General features: G+C 30.8%; 1 protein-coding gene across 1 annotated transcript; it reads left to right on the top strand.

The window, feature by feature from the left end:
* Nucleotides 1-1,323: 1,323 nt before the first annotated feature.
* LOC132723021 (uncharacterized) lies at nt 1,324-15,384 on the top strand. Its single transcript, XM_060707678.1, has 5 exons — nt 1,324-1,667; nt 1,850-2,113; nt 10,464-10,754; nt 11,447-11,560; nt 11,767-15,384. Exons 1-5 carry the CDS (start codon nt 1,415-1,417, stop codon nt 11,949-11,951), a joined length of 1,107 nt encoding a protein of 368 aa, XP_060563661.1. The 5' UTR covers nt 1,324-1,414; the 3' UTR covers nt 11,952-15,384.
* The last annotated feature ends 532 nt before the right edge of the window (nt 15,385-15,916 follow it).

The following is a 15,916-nucleotide window of genomic DNA, read 5'->3' on the forward strand; positions in this document are numbered from 1 at the left end:
TTTGTTCAAAGTTATATTATCTAAACTATATCATTATTTGTATACTACTGAACACCCTTAAACATCATTCAGACAAAAAGCGCACTTATTTAATTTAATATATTTTTTAGAAAAATAAGCATATATACATTATACTAACATTATATTATGATTATAGACCAATAGATATAATAGTTTAAAGAATTCTTTTGTTGTTGGTTGTTGAAATTACGTCGTAACAGTAAAAGTTATATGGCAACTTTACTGGTAAGGAATGACATCATATGCATCCCCGCATCAGGAACGAACGGGCACCTGAGTAGAACCACGGATATTTCAGAAGCTATTTGGAGAGTTACCCTCTGACGTTAGTCCCTTACGGGATTCGAATTTACGGCGGTAATGGAACTTTTAATATATAAAGCAAATTAAGAATTTATTCGATTATTTATTCATGTAACAAATATGTTCCAACCAGTGTATTTTGAAGAGTAGTTTTTTTATCATTTTACATCATGTTTTAAATATCTTTCATATTACTCAATTTTAGTCATACAATCTAGCCAGAACAATAATGAAGGGTTAAAAATCTTAAAGCGTTCTAAAGCGAAATTCCTCGAGGAGCTTGAACCAGATTGTATAGCAGATTATTTTCTGCAGTGTGGAGCCTTTACAGTCGACGAGTATGAAGATGTAATCGTGAAAGATACAAGAAGAAAGATGGCAGAAGTTATTTATAAATTAATTGTCGAGTCGGAGAACAAAATAGCTTATGACGTTTTAATAACAGCATTGAAAGAAACTGGGACAGCGGTAGACCTCTTGAAAATTCTGACGACGGAAAGACATATGACCTGTCACACTTCAAGTAAATGCAAAAACATTGTTTAATGTAGATACAATATTATCAGCTTATTCTAAATTAAAACATGTCAGAAATTGTAGATGTATTAAAGTAGGAGAAACTGCTGATGCCCTTACACAAATTAAACATAGCAAATTAACGACTCATACACGTGCTTCAAATAACTAACACGACTTTCAAGTTTTAAGGATAACGGTATATATTTTATATTTATAGTACCAGATGAAAAAACATTGTCTATGAAACTGGACCTAAGAAGGGTAAAGGAATGGGATTCAAAAGACATGACTTCCGCATTGAAAGGTAAAAGCAAATTGATTGCCATTTGATATACATGTAGTAAACAATAATAAGTTCTTTTTTAGTATTTAGGCAAATGTCTTAATTTATTACAAACATGCTTAGTTTTTTATTATTTCAGTGTTCATACTTGATTTAAAAATAAATAAACATTTTTTATCAACTATTACAGACAGCAAAGTATGTCAACTACACATCAGTCTTAAAAGCTGTGAAGAAATAAAGAAATTGGACATTAAAATCGTACAAGAAGCATTAAGATACGATGTGATGGTGTCAATAAATGACAATTTGATCCAAGCAAATGAATGTGTGATTTCGTCTATATCAAACGGCAGTATTATTATATCATTGAAAGGGTGCAAAAAGGATTCCTTCAAAAAATTATTCGCTACAAATATACAGGATCCAGTTTTAAATATACTGCGATGTTTGTTCCTCAATACTAATATCAGAGGATTACTTCATCGCAAAGCAATAGTATTAGAAGTTGAACTGAGATACATTCCACCAAAAAAAGAAGGTACGTAGTTTAATTTTTACTCTCTAAAAGAATGAAAACGTTCAATTTCAAAAAGACGAAATTTTCGATACATGTAATAAAATAATTTCAAAGATTTCATAATTTCATCACCTTAAAATATTTAATAAAAAGATTCCTACGAATTACTTGAGATAACGCGTACAAACCTCTATTTTTTCTAGAAAAGACATTCGATGTGGTAGAAACCCATTTCGACTTTTTAGTGGAAGAACTTGATGTTTTCCAATTCATAGAGCCACTTAAAGAGCAGAATGTTCTGACGGAATATAACATTATTGAAATTGTAGAGAAAACACAAGATTCACGTACTGCAAGAGTAACAGCCCTGCTGAAACATATTCAAATGCGGAGGAAACAGGACATTTTTCTTGCAATTTTAAAGGAAAAAAAGGAATATGTATGGGATCATATTTGCGGATCAGAAAGTAAACACTTAAGTACTTCCTGGTCATTCTTTCCTTTTTGTGCATTTCAAACAAACCATGAATAACTTAAAAAGTATAAAAGATAATTTATTTAAAGCCTTGAATTCAATTTAAATTCTGATTGCTGTGCATAGAACTCGATCAATGTAATAAATCTAAGCACAGGGCGGTGAAAACTCCCGACATTATGATTATATTTCAACAACAACTAAAAGTATAATTTGAGAAAATAGATACGAACGGCAAAGTAGTTCTAAGAGTGTTAGATTGCCAAATAATATTCAACACTGAGCGTATAGAACTAATAAGCCATTAATTTATTTTAGATTCAGAAAAAGGGCCTGAATTTCCTGTCGACATTTTGGTAGATTCATATGAGGAAACTAGCGGAAAACATGAATCCTAGCCTTCTTGTTAAAACGGTTTTTTTAAAGAGAGAGAAATACCAATGGATTTCCAACTTCTAAATCGGAACATAAAAGCCAAATTTATTTTGCAACATTTTTATGGTGATGGGTAAAGAAAAACGTTCAAAGTTTCTACATACACTCTTCATGTTGGATCAAATACCATCAACACTTTGGAAGCATGAAGTTGATCCAAAGATAAGTCTAGTAATTGGTATGTAAACTATTCGTTGTTTTATAACATGATTGTTTGGTAGTTTTGATACAATATAAAATAAATTTGAAGATATTCTAAAGTCACTCGGGTAAATATTTATGTGAATTTCAAATTCGCATTTATTTCAAATCATGTGTGTGAATGGTTCCCTACAGGTAAAGGTGTTTTGTCTCTCAATCCAGGAATGTATGTTCGAACTGCTGTTTTTAAACTACGTCTGGCATACAGTGCTTTCGGGACTCGATATGTTTCTTACATATATCTTTTTAATTATATCACGTTTACACACATACATGTATGTAGACTTCAATCCTATTACACACACACACGCACGCACGCACGCACGCATGTACACACACACACATACACAGTCATACACACATCCATGAACAGACTAACAAAACCTAGCATGCAATATTTTCAATTTTGACATTTGGGCGTTATGTAGGGGTTTTCCGTTTTAATTTCTCCATCTTTTTAAAAATTAGCGTCATATGGTCTCGCAAAATATTGCACTTTTTTATATTCTTTTTGTTTGATATTCGGCATAATTCAAAGTGAGAACTTACTTATTGCAAAAAAAGTAATGCTAACAAATATTCGGTTTTGGTAATAAAACCTTGGTGCATTTTTCATAATCAAAATTTAGCTATTTGTTTTTCACCTTGAACATTTTCTTTTTTTTTCTAGAAGGAAGTTCAATTCAATATAGTATCAAAGGAGCTGCTAAAAAAGGTTAAGAAGACGAAGAAAAAACGTCTAGCTGTCATATTTGCTGCAGATATTGTTGTGAAGAAAACGCCAAGTATTCTTTTTCCTTTTTTTTCACAAGGAAACCAATATTTTTGACATGATAAAACAATTCATTATCCATAAATAAGTAAACAACCATTGTCTTTCATAAAATTACAATGAAGTTTTAACAAAGACACACTAATGTTTAAGTTATTGCATAAAAATGAAAAGAGCTTCCACCAAAAGTTGATGATATAATTATTCTTTTATCATTGCAGCGATCAAAGCAGACGTAAAAAATACATTGTCGTCCCAAAGGCATAGCAACATAAAAAGAGATATTTCATTGCCATGGAAATTCAACATAACAGACAAGATAAGACCACTAAAACCAGAACCAAAACATATTTCAGTCAAGATGACGACAAGAGTCTTATCAATGGAAAGATGACGAAGAATGGATGAAAGCAACGATAACAGATTTATCAAAAATCATTCATTTGTTCGAGTACAAACACTACGACGCAGGAGTGTAACAAAGTAATGTAATAAAAATGATATTACACTGGCGTAGTAACACTTTGGTGTGACATTATTTTCGTAATATACATATATATCGTTATTAAAGCGCGCTATTGTTAGCGTTACTCTATTGGTGCGTCAAACCATTTTTATTTTTGAATATATGATAAAAAAATAATTATATTCTTGTATATAAAATGTATTGAACTCATTGAATATATAACAATAATATGATTGCCGAAGGCTTGCATAATATGATTCTGTTTCAACACGTTCAATAACTTTAGTATTAAACCTTCACTTATTCGATATCCCCTTAATCTTATGCAGATCTTTTTTTGAAGTAATAATTTTTGCTTGCTACATGTGTATTATCATTGTTACTTAATACATAAATCATTTCATCTTTTAATAAAACAAATTTTTAAATGACATCAGTGAAGAGAAAAAAAGAAATAAAATGTAAAAAAAATAATAAGAAATGAAACCTTTTCCATAAAGTTTTGTTTAAACTTTGTGAGCTGTTTCAAAATATGCACATTAAACAAAAGATGTGTTTTAGGAACCATATTTAAGCCCCGTTTATTTATTTATGTGCATTTGTTTTACATATTAATTAATTCATTTTACATTTTTCTATGATTACTTTACATAACATACATAACAAAATGAATACATATGTTGTTGTGTAAGTGGACATTTTAAAAGAAGTTCAAAGAGGTTAAACGTGAACCTCTTTTGGAAAAAGGATATAATACTTTAAACAAAAGTTTAATTGAGTCAATTATAGAGTTTTCAGTCAATAGGAAATATCTTTTTTTTCAACAAACAACGTTAAGATGAAAACGAAAAAAAGGTAGTATCAAGAAAAAAGCTGCTTTAGTAATATACTGCTGATATATCATCAATCAGTACTTAAAGCATTACTAGAAAGTTGTTCCACTTACTGTTAAAATAATCAGATAATAATTTTGAAATGCTATGTATTTTCCTAAGGATGTTTCATCAAGCAATTTTTTAAACAAAGATTATTTCGTATTTTGGCAAAAAAGAGAATAATCATATATGATAAAATCTTATTTCGGGAATGAAAATGTGACAATAAAAATTGTCTTTGTTAACATGTAATACAATTTCAACAAACCATTTAAACAATTCATTCCAAAAAAACTTTGTGTTTTTTGACAGATTCAAAATATATATTCTATGCTATCTATTTCCAATATTACAAAATCACTAGATTTTCACAAAAAGGCTAGACTCAACTAATTTACACCTAAAGAGAAATTTGTTAGTTGCAATATTTCTATGTAAGAAGTCAAAATACAAAATTGCAAAATATTATCCTTACAAAATATCAAACGCATTTAAAATATATAAGTGTTGTCAGTTGAATTTTTTATCTTGAAATACTGTCTCCCAGAGATTATTTCTGATTTGATGTATTTTTACCATGTTTGTTAATATTTGTATTTTGCTTCATCTGTAAATGTTTTGTAGTGTTCTTGACATTTTGTTTATACAAATTAATCTTATTTAAATATACAACTAAGAACGATTGTGTTTATTTTGAGATTCTCCTGCAGTTTCATGGACTATTTTACTAATTACGTTGGAAAATGTATACCAGTTTGGATTTCTGTTTATTGATCATTAATTGTTTCATGCTTTCGTTCATGTTATTTGTTACTTTATTAACATCTCAATTGCATACTGATTATATGGTCAATGCACACAATATATTAATCTTTGATAAATGTTTAGTAACTTTTTCTGAGATGTGCGTAGTAAGATGTGATTAAATTCCACTTGCTTCTATGAAATTGTTATACTGACCATTATAGCGCAATAGGGTAAACTGCAATTTCTAAATGTCGTACGTGTTGTAAGTTCGAGTGTTTGTTTCTTCTTATTTATAACTATTTCAACATTATTGAAACTATGATTTTCTATATTGTTCTGTTTTACTTTTTAATATTTTTGCACTTATTTTAGTAAATATTATATATTCTTTCTAAAATACCACGGTTTAAGAATTAATATATAAAATTCATTCCGATTAAAATAAAAAATGTCATTTTAGTGCCGTAAAATGCAACGCAATTCGAGACAAAAAAATGTTATATCCCTGTAGACAAGTTTGCATTGCAAGCACTTGGCTATATTTATTGAAATATATTTCAGACTTAAACAATGGCAAAAGTAGGGATTGAAGTATTGTTGTTGCAGTTGTTGTTGTTGTTTAAGAATATGGGTAATCTTTTTAACAAAACGAGATTTTTAGATCTATTGTTGTCACTGTTTTTATGTTCTTTATTTTTCAGATAAGTGAAAAAATTATAATAATTGAGCCGTGTCATGACAAAACCAACATAGTGGGTTTGCGACCAGCATGGATCAAGACCAGCCTGCGCATCCGCGCAGTCTGATCAGGATTCATGCTGTTCGCTTATAAACCCTATAGCAAGTAGAAAAACTGATAGCGAACAGCATGGATCCTGATCAGACTGCGCGGACGCGCAGGCTGGTCTAGATCCATGCTGGTCGCAAAACCACTATGTTGGTTTTGTCATAACACGGCTCATATATGTGGTCTGAGCGATGTTTATCGGCTTATTAACACCGGTTTGGAGTTTTGATGTGATGTCCACGAATGCCGTCGGCCTGTGTGGTCATTTTTTTTCTCGCATCAAAACTACAGACAAGTGTTGAATGCCCGTTAAGACCGCGCTCCGACGGCTTTTTTAACTATTCAAAACAAGAGCAACCATTAATGTCATACTTTTCATTTGAGAAAATTTCCGCTGCCGATATGTTTATTGAGATGTTTTATTTCTCACCCTATGTCATTAAATGTAAAAATGATTAAACACAATAGTTACAAAATGAAGTTCTAAGGATTTTTTGCCTTTTATACCGTATAAGTACTTATTTCTGCGGGCTTAATATTCTGCGATTTTGGTTAAAATAAGGGGTTTTAAATTTCGGCGTATCTTATTTCTGCGGTGTCATCATTCTCGCATTGATGCTTTTTATTTCTGCGTTTTAATTAAGATATTTTTTTTTTTTTACAAAATTAACCGATACAAACAGAAAACTTTTAAGTGTAACACTGCATGTGTATAAATATGAAGTGTGAAAAATGAACAATGGTAACATCGCACGTAGACACATATATTGTACAAATACAAAAGGGTATGTTTATTGCACCCTCAAACTTTAATAGTATTATTTTAAAATAAACCAAGCTTAGGGTGAGCGAAAATCATACAAAAAGAACAAGTAAAGTAACTTTTTTTCTAATATTTTATTTCATGACGGATACATAAAGAAAAATTCCCATCTACAGTACATGATAATGTAATTATACATAACAGGTAGTTGACATATCCGACATACATGTAGACAATGTCTACTAGACATATGCGGAATGCTTAATTTTCTGGGGTTTTTAAATCTGCTGGTGTCGTTATAAACCGCAGAAATAACAGAAAAATAAAGTTTCCCGCAGAAAAAAGTACTTTATACGGTACTTTTATAGTTTTTAGAAATGATGTTTAATTCGATAGAATATTTCCTAATCAATATTTTTGGTTTATTTCAATTTTTTTCTGGTTATATTCAATAATGTGCCACGATATATTCACGTTAGCCCCTGCGGTTTATATGAAACACTTTATATAAGATAATCATACCATTTGTAAAAAGTATGAGCATAAAAGCAAATTACTAAAATAAATCAAATTTTTTTTTTAATAAATAAGTACAGTACAGTGTAATACACCTCATTTTCTTTTTTAATATTATTGAATTTTTCGATGTAATAAGTTCCCAAATTTTGTTACCTTCCCATATTTGATTTAATATTAATTTTGTCCGTTCTATTGTATACATAGACAATGGCTCTGTAACACTACCAGAATATGTGAAAATATCAAAATATCCTTTTTTTTATCATGCGCAAAGTAAGGACATATGAAAGTATGAGTAAAAATCCGGACATGATTGATGCTTTGGAATCATTAACCCTTTACCTCATATATACTCGAAACAATGAACTTTTCGACCCCCCCCCCTTTTAAGGCCTGAAATTATGAAAAAAATGTCCTATTTGGGCCCCCCAAACACATGTTTTCGTTTGAGAAATTGTTGCTAAAAAAAGTGAGCACTTTTTCGGCACCGCCCCCATCCAAAAGATACATCAGGGGGTTGCCAGAACGGGGATGTGCCCCATTCTGTTTTGGGGGTTTTGAAGGGGGCGGAGTCCCCCTCATCGCCAAAGAAGATTTTGGACTTGTGAGAGGTTAAAAAATGACCCCAGGTCAATCATAAGGTAACGTGTAACCAACGCTGAAAAGCCCTTGACTCTAATCTCAATCCCTTGTGAAGTTGCAGCACTTTGAAATAATTTTTGATGGAAAAATCGAGGCAAAATAGTGATTTTTGGGCAATTTTGAGATGTCCCCTCGTTGCCATGGTAACAGGAAATTTAAGACTGCACATGTTCGTTACAAAGGCAATGGTCCAGTCAACATTTTGTGCCAAAGTTTGATTAGTATTGAAGCATATTTCATAGTTTTCGTAGCAGTTTGTACTTATAAGAGGAGGCTTTTTCAGTGAAAATGGCCATTTTTCACAATATTGCTCATGGGGGAAAGGGTTATTTAATCACAATAAATTACATGAAAAATGCAGACTTGATTTGACCAAGTCTGTACATTAGGAAAAATGAATCTGCGACATCCGACACGACCCTAGCGCTTCACCAGAACTAAATTTGCAACACTCTAAAGCGCTGACATCAATGATCTAAAAGGATTAGAAAAATATGGCAAGTATATCTAAAAGCAATACATTGTTATTTTCATAAAAAAGGAATTTACGGTAAATTATTCAAATGAATTAATACGATCGAAAGTGTTTTCAAAACGACAAAAGAGTTGTTTAAATATATATAAATTTTGTACGTTTTCGACCGAATATATGCATAAGTATTTTACGTTCAATTATTTGAATAATAGGAAAAGAAAGAAGAAATATACACACGCACTCTAGCACAGACACACATACATACAAAAACACGTACACAAAGACAACGTTTTCTGACTGGACAGTTTTCATTTTTGAAGTCTTAGATTAATCAGTAATCAAAAGGTAACCCAAACGTAATCCCTTTGATTGATTCGTCATCATTACGAACCCGACATCCACCTCCGCCCATTCCTATATCATAAGAGTTAAACATCATCATGTTTGGAATAAAACGGGACGGTTCAACCGACTTTGAGCAAACTTTCCAGCCGTCTCGAACATTTGTTTGTCGAAATGTGATAATCGCAATGTTCTCAGAATGATATATTACGAAGAAATTGTTAGGATTTGTATCACCATTTATGAAGGTATAATTCTTTCCATTGCATGCATAACCTTTAAGAATACCATGATGGTCGCCAAAGGATATCGGTATGAAACCTAAATAAAGGTACGGTATTGGCACACCCTCAAGGTATGTAAAGTCAGGGTGTTTGCTATTGAACACGGAAACATTGAATTGACTGCGATATAACGGAAGAACTTCGATTTTAGATTCATATTGTATTCCATCTCTTAGATAACGCAGCATGACGTGGTCTTTAAGGTTGTAGTGAGGAGTTATATCGACATGAGAAGTCAGAGTAGCTGGTGAAAGAAAGCTGTGTCCGATTCTGCTTCCATTCGTAAATTCACAAAATATCAGGATTACCTCCCGACTTCCTTCATCAAAAGCTTTATATAAGTGTGACGTTTGTATACCGATGTCAGCCAGTCTTTTACAGGTCACTGAAAAGTAAAGAAAAATAAAGATATGACTTATCAGTTTAATAGGTAATAAAAAGAAATCGATGGTAAAAAGGTATGTTGAAGAAGAAGTTAGTGAATAATGGAGAAAAAAGACCACGAATTACGCTTACTGTAATTGATTTCAGAAGAATAAAAATAGTTTTTATATTACTAAGATTTTTTGTGTGAGAAATACCAGATAATCGAAATTATAGGTAAGATTTTTGCTATTCAATAACGACCCCTGTCGGAATTGGTATTGTTACACAAAACAGTGAAAACTAGCAAAACTTACTTATAAATATTAGCTATGGCAGGGTCACACTTATGCGATTCGAGAAACTATTTCTTTAAAAGAGGCACTTTTGAGAAAAAAAGAAATAATGTTTATTATCTTAAGTATGTCCACATTCTACACAAACATGTACATGTAACAAGATTCAACTAACATTGTACATGTATGTATAATACAAGATTCTACGTATATCCAACGCATGAACCTTTTTACAGATTCTACTATTTCAACAACAACTAAAAGTATAATTTGAGAAAATAGATACGAACGGCAAAGTAGTTCTAAGAGTGTTAGATTGCCAAATAATATTCAACACTGAGCGTATAGAACTAATAAGCCATTAATTTATTTTAGATTCAGAAAAAGGGCCTGAATTTCCTGTCGACATTTTGGTAGATTCATATGAGGAACTAGCGGAAAACATGAATCCTAGCCTTCTTGTTAAAACGGTTTTTAAAGAGAGAGAAATACCAATGGATTTCCAACTTCTAAATCGGAACATAAAAGCCAAATTTATTTTGCAACATTTTATGGTGATGGGTAAAGAAAAACGTTCAAAGTTTCTACATACACTCTTCATGTTGGATCAAATACCATCAACACTTTGGAAGCATGAAGTTGATCCAAAGATAAGTCTAGTAATTGGTATGTACAAATATTCGTTGTTTAATAACATGATTGTTTGGTAGTTTTGATTCAATATAAAATAAAATTGGAGATATTCTAAAACCACTCGGGTAAATATTCATTCGAGTTTTAAATTCGAATTTATTTCAAATCATGTGTGTGAATGGTTGCCTACCGGTAAAGGTGTTATGTCTCTCAATCCAGGAATGTATGTTCGAACTGCTGTTTTTAAACTACGTCTGGCATACAGTGCTTTCGGGGACTCGATATGTTTCTTACATATATCTTTTTAATTATATCACGTTTACACACATACATGTATGTAGACTTCAATCCTATTACACACACACACGCACGCACGCACGCACGCATGTACACACACACACATACACAGTCATACACACATCCATGAACAGACTAACAAAACCTAGCATGCAATATTTTCAATTTTGACATTTGGGCGTTATGTAGGGGTTCCGTTTTAATTTCTCCATCTTTTTAAAAATTAGCGTCATATGGTCTCGCCAAAATGTTGCACTTTTTTATATTCTTTTTGTTTGATATTCGGCATAATTCAAAGTGAGAACTTACTTATTGCAAAAAAGTAATGCTAACAAAATATTCGGTTTTGGTAATAAAACCTTGGTGCATTTTTCATAATCAAAATTTAGCTATTTGTTTTCACCTTGAACATTTCTTTTTTTTTCTAGAAGGAAGTTCAATTCAATATAGTATCAAAGGAGCTGCTAAAAAGGTTAAGAAGACGAAGAAAAAACGTCTAGCTGTCATATTTGCTGCAGATATTGTTGTGAAAGAAACGCCAAGTATTCTTTTTCCTTTTTTTCACAAGGAAACCAATATTTGACATGATAAAACAATTCATTATCCATAAATAAGTAAACAACCATTGTCTTTCATAAAATTACAATGAAGTTTTAAACAAAGACACACTAATGTTTAAGTTATTGCATAAAAATGAAAAGAGCTTCCACCAAAAGTTGATGATATAATTATTCTTTTATCATTGCAGCGATCAAAGCAGACGTAAAAAATACATTGTCGTCCCAAAGGCATAGCAACATAAAAAGAGATATTTCATTGCCATGGAAATTCAACATAACAGACAAGATAAGACCACTAAAACCAGAACCAAACATATTCAGTCAAGATGACGACAAGAGTCTTATCAATGGAAAGATGACGAAGAATGGATGAAAGCAACGATATACAGATTTATCAAAAATCATTCATTTGTTCGAGTACAAACACTACGACGCAGGAGTGTAACAAAGTAATGTAATAAAAATGATATTACACTGGCGTAGTAACACTTTGGTGTGACATTATTTTCGTAATATACATATATATCGTTATTAAAGCGCGCTATTGTTAGCGTTACTCTATTGGTGCGTCAAACCATTTTTATTTTGAATATATGATAAAAAAATATTATATTCTTGTATATAAAATGTATTGAACTCATTGAATATATAACAATAATATGATTGCCGAAGGCTTGCATAATATGATTCTGTTCAACACGTTCAATAACTTTAGTATTAAACCTTCACTTATTCGATATCCCCTTAATCTTATGCAGATCTTTTTTGAAGTAATAATTTTTGCTTGCTACATGTGTATTATCATTGTTACTTAATACATAAATCATTTCATCTTTTAATAAAACAAATTAAATGACATCAGTGAAGAGAAAAAAAGAAATAAAATGTTAAAAAAAATAATAAGAAATGAAACCTTTTCCATAAAGTTTTGTTTAAACTTTGTGAGCTGTTTCAAAATATGCACATTAAACAAAAGATGTGTTTTAGGAACCATATTTAAGCCCCGTTTATTTATTTATGTGCATTTGTTTTACATATTAATTAATTCATTTTACATTTTTCTATGATTACTTTACATAACATACATAACAAAATGAATACATATGTTGTTGTGTAAGTGGACATTTTAAAAGAAGTTCAAAGAGGTTAAACGTGAACCTCTTTTGGAAAAAGGATATAATACTTTAAACAAAAGTTTAATTGAGTCAATTATAGAGTTTTCAGTCAATAGGAAATATCTTTTTTTTCAACAAACAACGTTAAGATGAAACGAAAAAAAGGTAGTATCAAGAAAAAAGCTGCTTTAGTAATATACTGCTGATATATCATCAATCAGTACTTAAAGCATTACTAGAAAGTTGTTCCACTTACTGTTAAAATAATCAGATAATAATTTTGAAATGCTATGTATTTTCCTAAGGATGTTTCATCAAGCAATTTTTTAAACAAAGATTATTTCGTATTTTGGCAAAAAAGAGAATAATCAATATATGATAAAATCTTATTTCGGGAATGAAAATGTGACAATAAAAATTGTCTTTGTTAACATGTATACCAATTTCAACAAACCATTTAAACAATTCATTCCAAAAACTTTGTGTTTTTTGACAGATTCAAAATATATATTCTATGCTATCTATTTCCATATTACAAAAATCACTAGATTTTCACAAAAAGGCTAGACTCAACTAATTTACACCTAAAGAGAAATTTGTTAGTTGCAATATTTCTATGTAAGAAGTCAAAATACAAAAATTGCAAAATATTATCCTTACAAATATCAAACGCATTTAAATATATAAGTGTTGTCAGTTGAATTTTTTATCTTGAAATACTGTCTCCCAGAGATTATTTCTGATTTGATGTATTTTACCATGTTTGTTAATATTTGTATTTTGCTTCATCTGTAAATGTTTTGTAGTGTTCTTGACATTTTGTTTATACAAATTAATCTTATTTAAATATACAACTAAGAACGATTGTGTTTATTTTGAGATTCTCCTGCAGTTTCATGGACTATTTTACTAATTACGTTGGAAAATGTATACCAGTTTGGATTTCTGTTTATTGATCATTAATTGTTTCATGCTTTCGTTCATGTTATTTGTTTACTTTATTAACATCTCAATTGCATACTGATTATATGGTCAATGCACACAATATATTAATCTTTGATAAATGTTTAGTAACTTTTTCTGAGATGTGCGTAGTAAGATGTGATTAAATTCCACTTGCTTCTATGAAATTGTTATACTGACCATTATAGCGCAATAGGGTAAACTGCAATTTCTAAATGTCGTACGTGTTGTAAGTTCGAGTGTTTGTTTCTTCTTATTTATAACTATTTCAACATTATTGAAACTATGATTTTCTATATTGTTCTGTTTTACTTTTTAATATTTTTGCACTTATTTTAGTAAATATTATATATTCTTTCTAAAATACCACGGTTTAAGAATTAATATATAAAATTCATTCCGATTAAAATAAAAAATGTCATTTTAGTGCCGTAAAATGCAACGCAATTCGAGACAAAAAAATGTTATATCCCTGTAGACAAGTTTGCATTGCAAGCACTTGGCTATATTTATTGAAATATATTTCAGACTTAAACAATGGCAAAAGTAGGGATTGAAGTATTGTTGTTGCAGTTGTTGTTGTTGTTTAAGAAATATGGGTAATCTTTTTAACAAAACGAGATTTTTAGATCTATTGTTGTCACTGTTTTTATGTTCTTTATTTTTCAGATAAGTGAAAAAATTATAATAATTGAGCCGTGTCATGACAAAACCAACATAGTGGGTTTGCGACCAGCATGGATCAAGACCAGCCTGCGCATCCGCGCAGTCTGATCAGGATTCATGCTGTTCGCTTATAAACCCTATAGCAAGTAGAAAAACTGATAGCGAACAGCATGGATCCTGATCAGACTGCGCGGACGCGCAGGCTGGTCTAGATCCATGCTGGTCGCAAAACCACTATGTTGGTTTTGTCATAACACGGCTCATATATGTGGTCTGAGCGATGTTTATCGGCTTATTAACACCGGTTTGGAGTTTTGATGTGATGTCCACGAATGCCGTCGGCCTGTGTGGTCATTTTTTTCTCGCATCAAAACTACAGACAAGTGTTGAATGCCCGTTAAGACCGCGCTCCGACGGCTTTTTTAACTATTCAAAACAAGAGCAACCATTAATGTCATACTTTTCATTTGGAGAAAATTTCCGCTGCCGATATGTTTATTGAGATGTTTTATTTCTCACCCTATGTCATTAAATGTAAAAATGATTAAACACAATAGTTACAAAATGAAGTTCTAAGGATTTTTTGCCTTTTATACCGTATAAGTACTTATTTCTGCGGGCTTAATATTCTGCGATTTTGGTTAAAATAAGGGGTTTTAAATTTCGGCGTATCTTATTTCTGCGGTGTCATCATTCTCGCATTGATGCTTTTTATTTCTGCGTTTTAATTAAGATATTTTTTTTTTTTACAAAATTAACCGATACAAACAGAAAACTTTTAAGTGTAACACTGCATGTGTATAAATATGAAGTGTGAAAAATGAACAATGGTAACATCGCACGTAGACACAATATATTGTACAAATACAAAAGGGTATGTTTATTGCACCCCTCAAACTTTAATAGTATTATTTTAAAATAAACCAAGCTTAGGGTGAGCGAAAATCATACAAAAAGAACAAGTAAAGTAACTTTTTTTCTAATATTTTATTTCATGACGGATACATAAAGAAAAATTCCCATCTACAGTACATGATAATGTAATTATACATAACAGGTAGTTGACATATTCCGACATACATGTAGACAATGTCTACTAGACATAGCGGAATGCTTAATTTTCTGGGGTTTTTAAATCTGCGGTGTCGTTATAAACCGCAGAAATAACAGAAATAAAGTTCCCGCAGAAAAAAGTACTTATACGGTACTTTTATAGTTTTAGAAATGATGTTTAATTCGATAGAATATTTCCTAATCAATATTTTTGGTTTATTTCAATTTTTTTCTGGTTATATTCAATAATGTGCCACGATATATTCACGTTAGCCCTGCGGTTTATATGAAACACTTTATATAAAGATAATCATACCATTTGTAAAAAGTATGAGCATAAAAGCAATTACTAAAATAAATCAAATTTTTTTTTAATAAATAAGTACAGTACAGTGTAATACACCTCATTTTCTTTTTTAATATTATTGAATTTTCGATGTAATAAGTTCCCAAATTTTGTTACCTTCCCATATTTGTTTAATATTAATTTTGTCCGTTCTATTGTATACATAGACAATGGCTCTGTAACACTACCAGAATA

This window comes from Ruditapes philippinarum, unplaced genomic scaffold, assembly GCF_026571515.1.
Source record: "Ruditapes philippinarum isolate M1 unplaced genomic scaffold, ASM2657151v2 ctg822_1_1_1_1, whole genome shotgun sequence".
NCBI classification, from domain to species: Eukaryota; Metazoa; Mollusca; class Bivalvia; order Venerida; family Veneridae; genus Ruditapes; species Ruditapes philippinarum.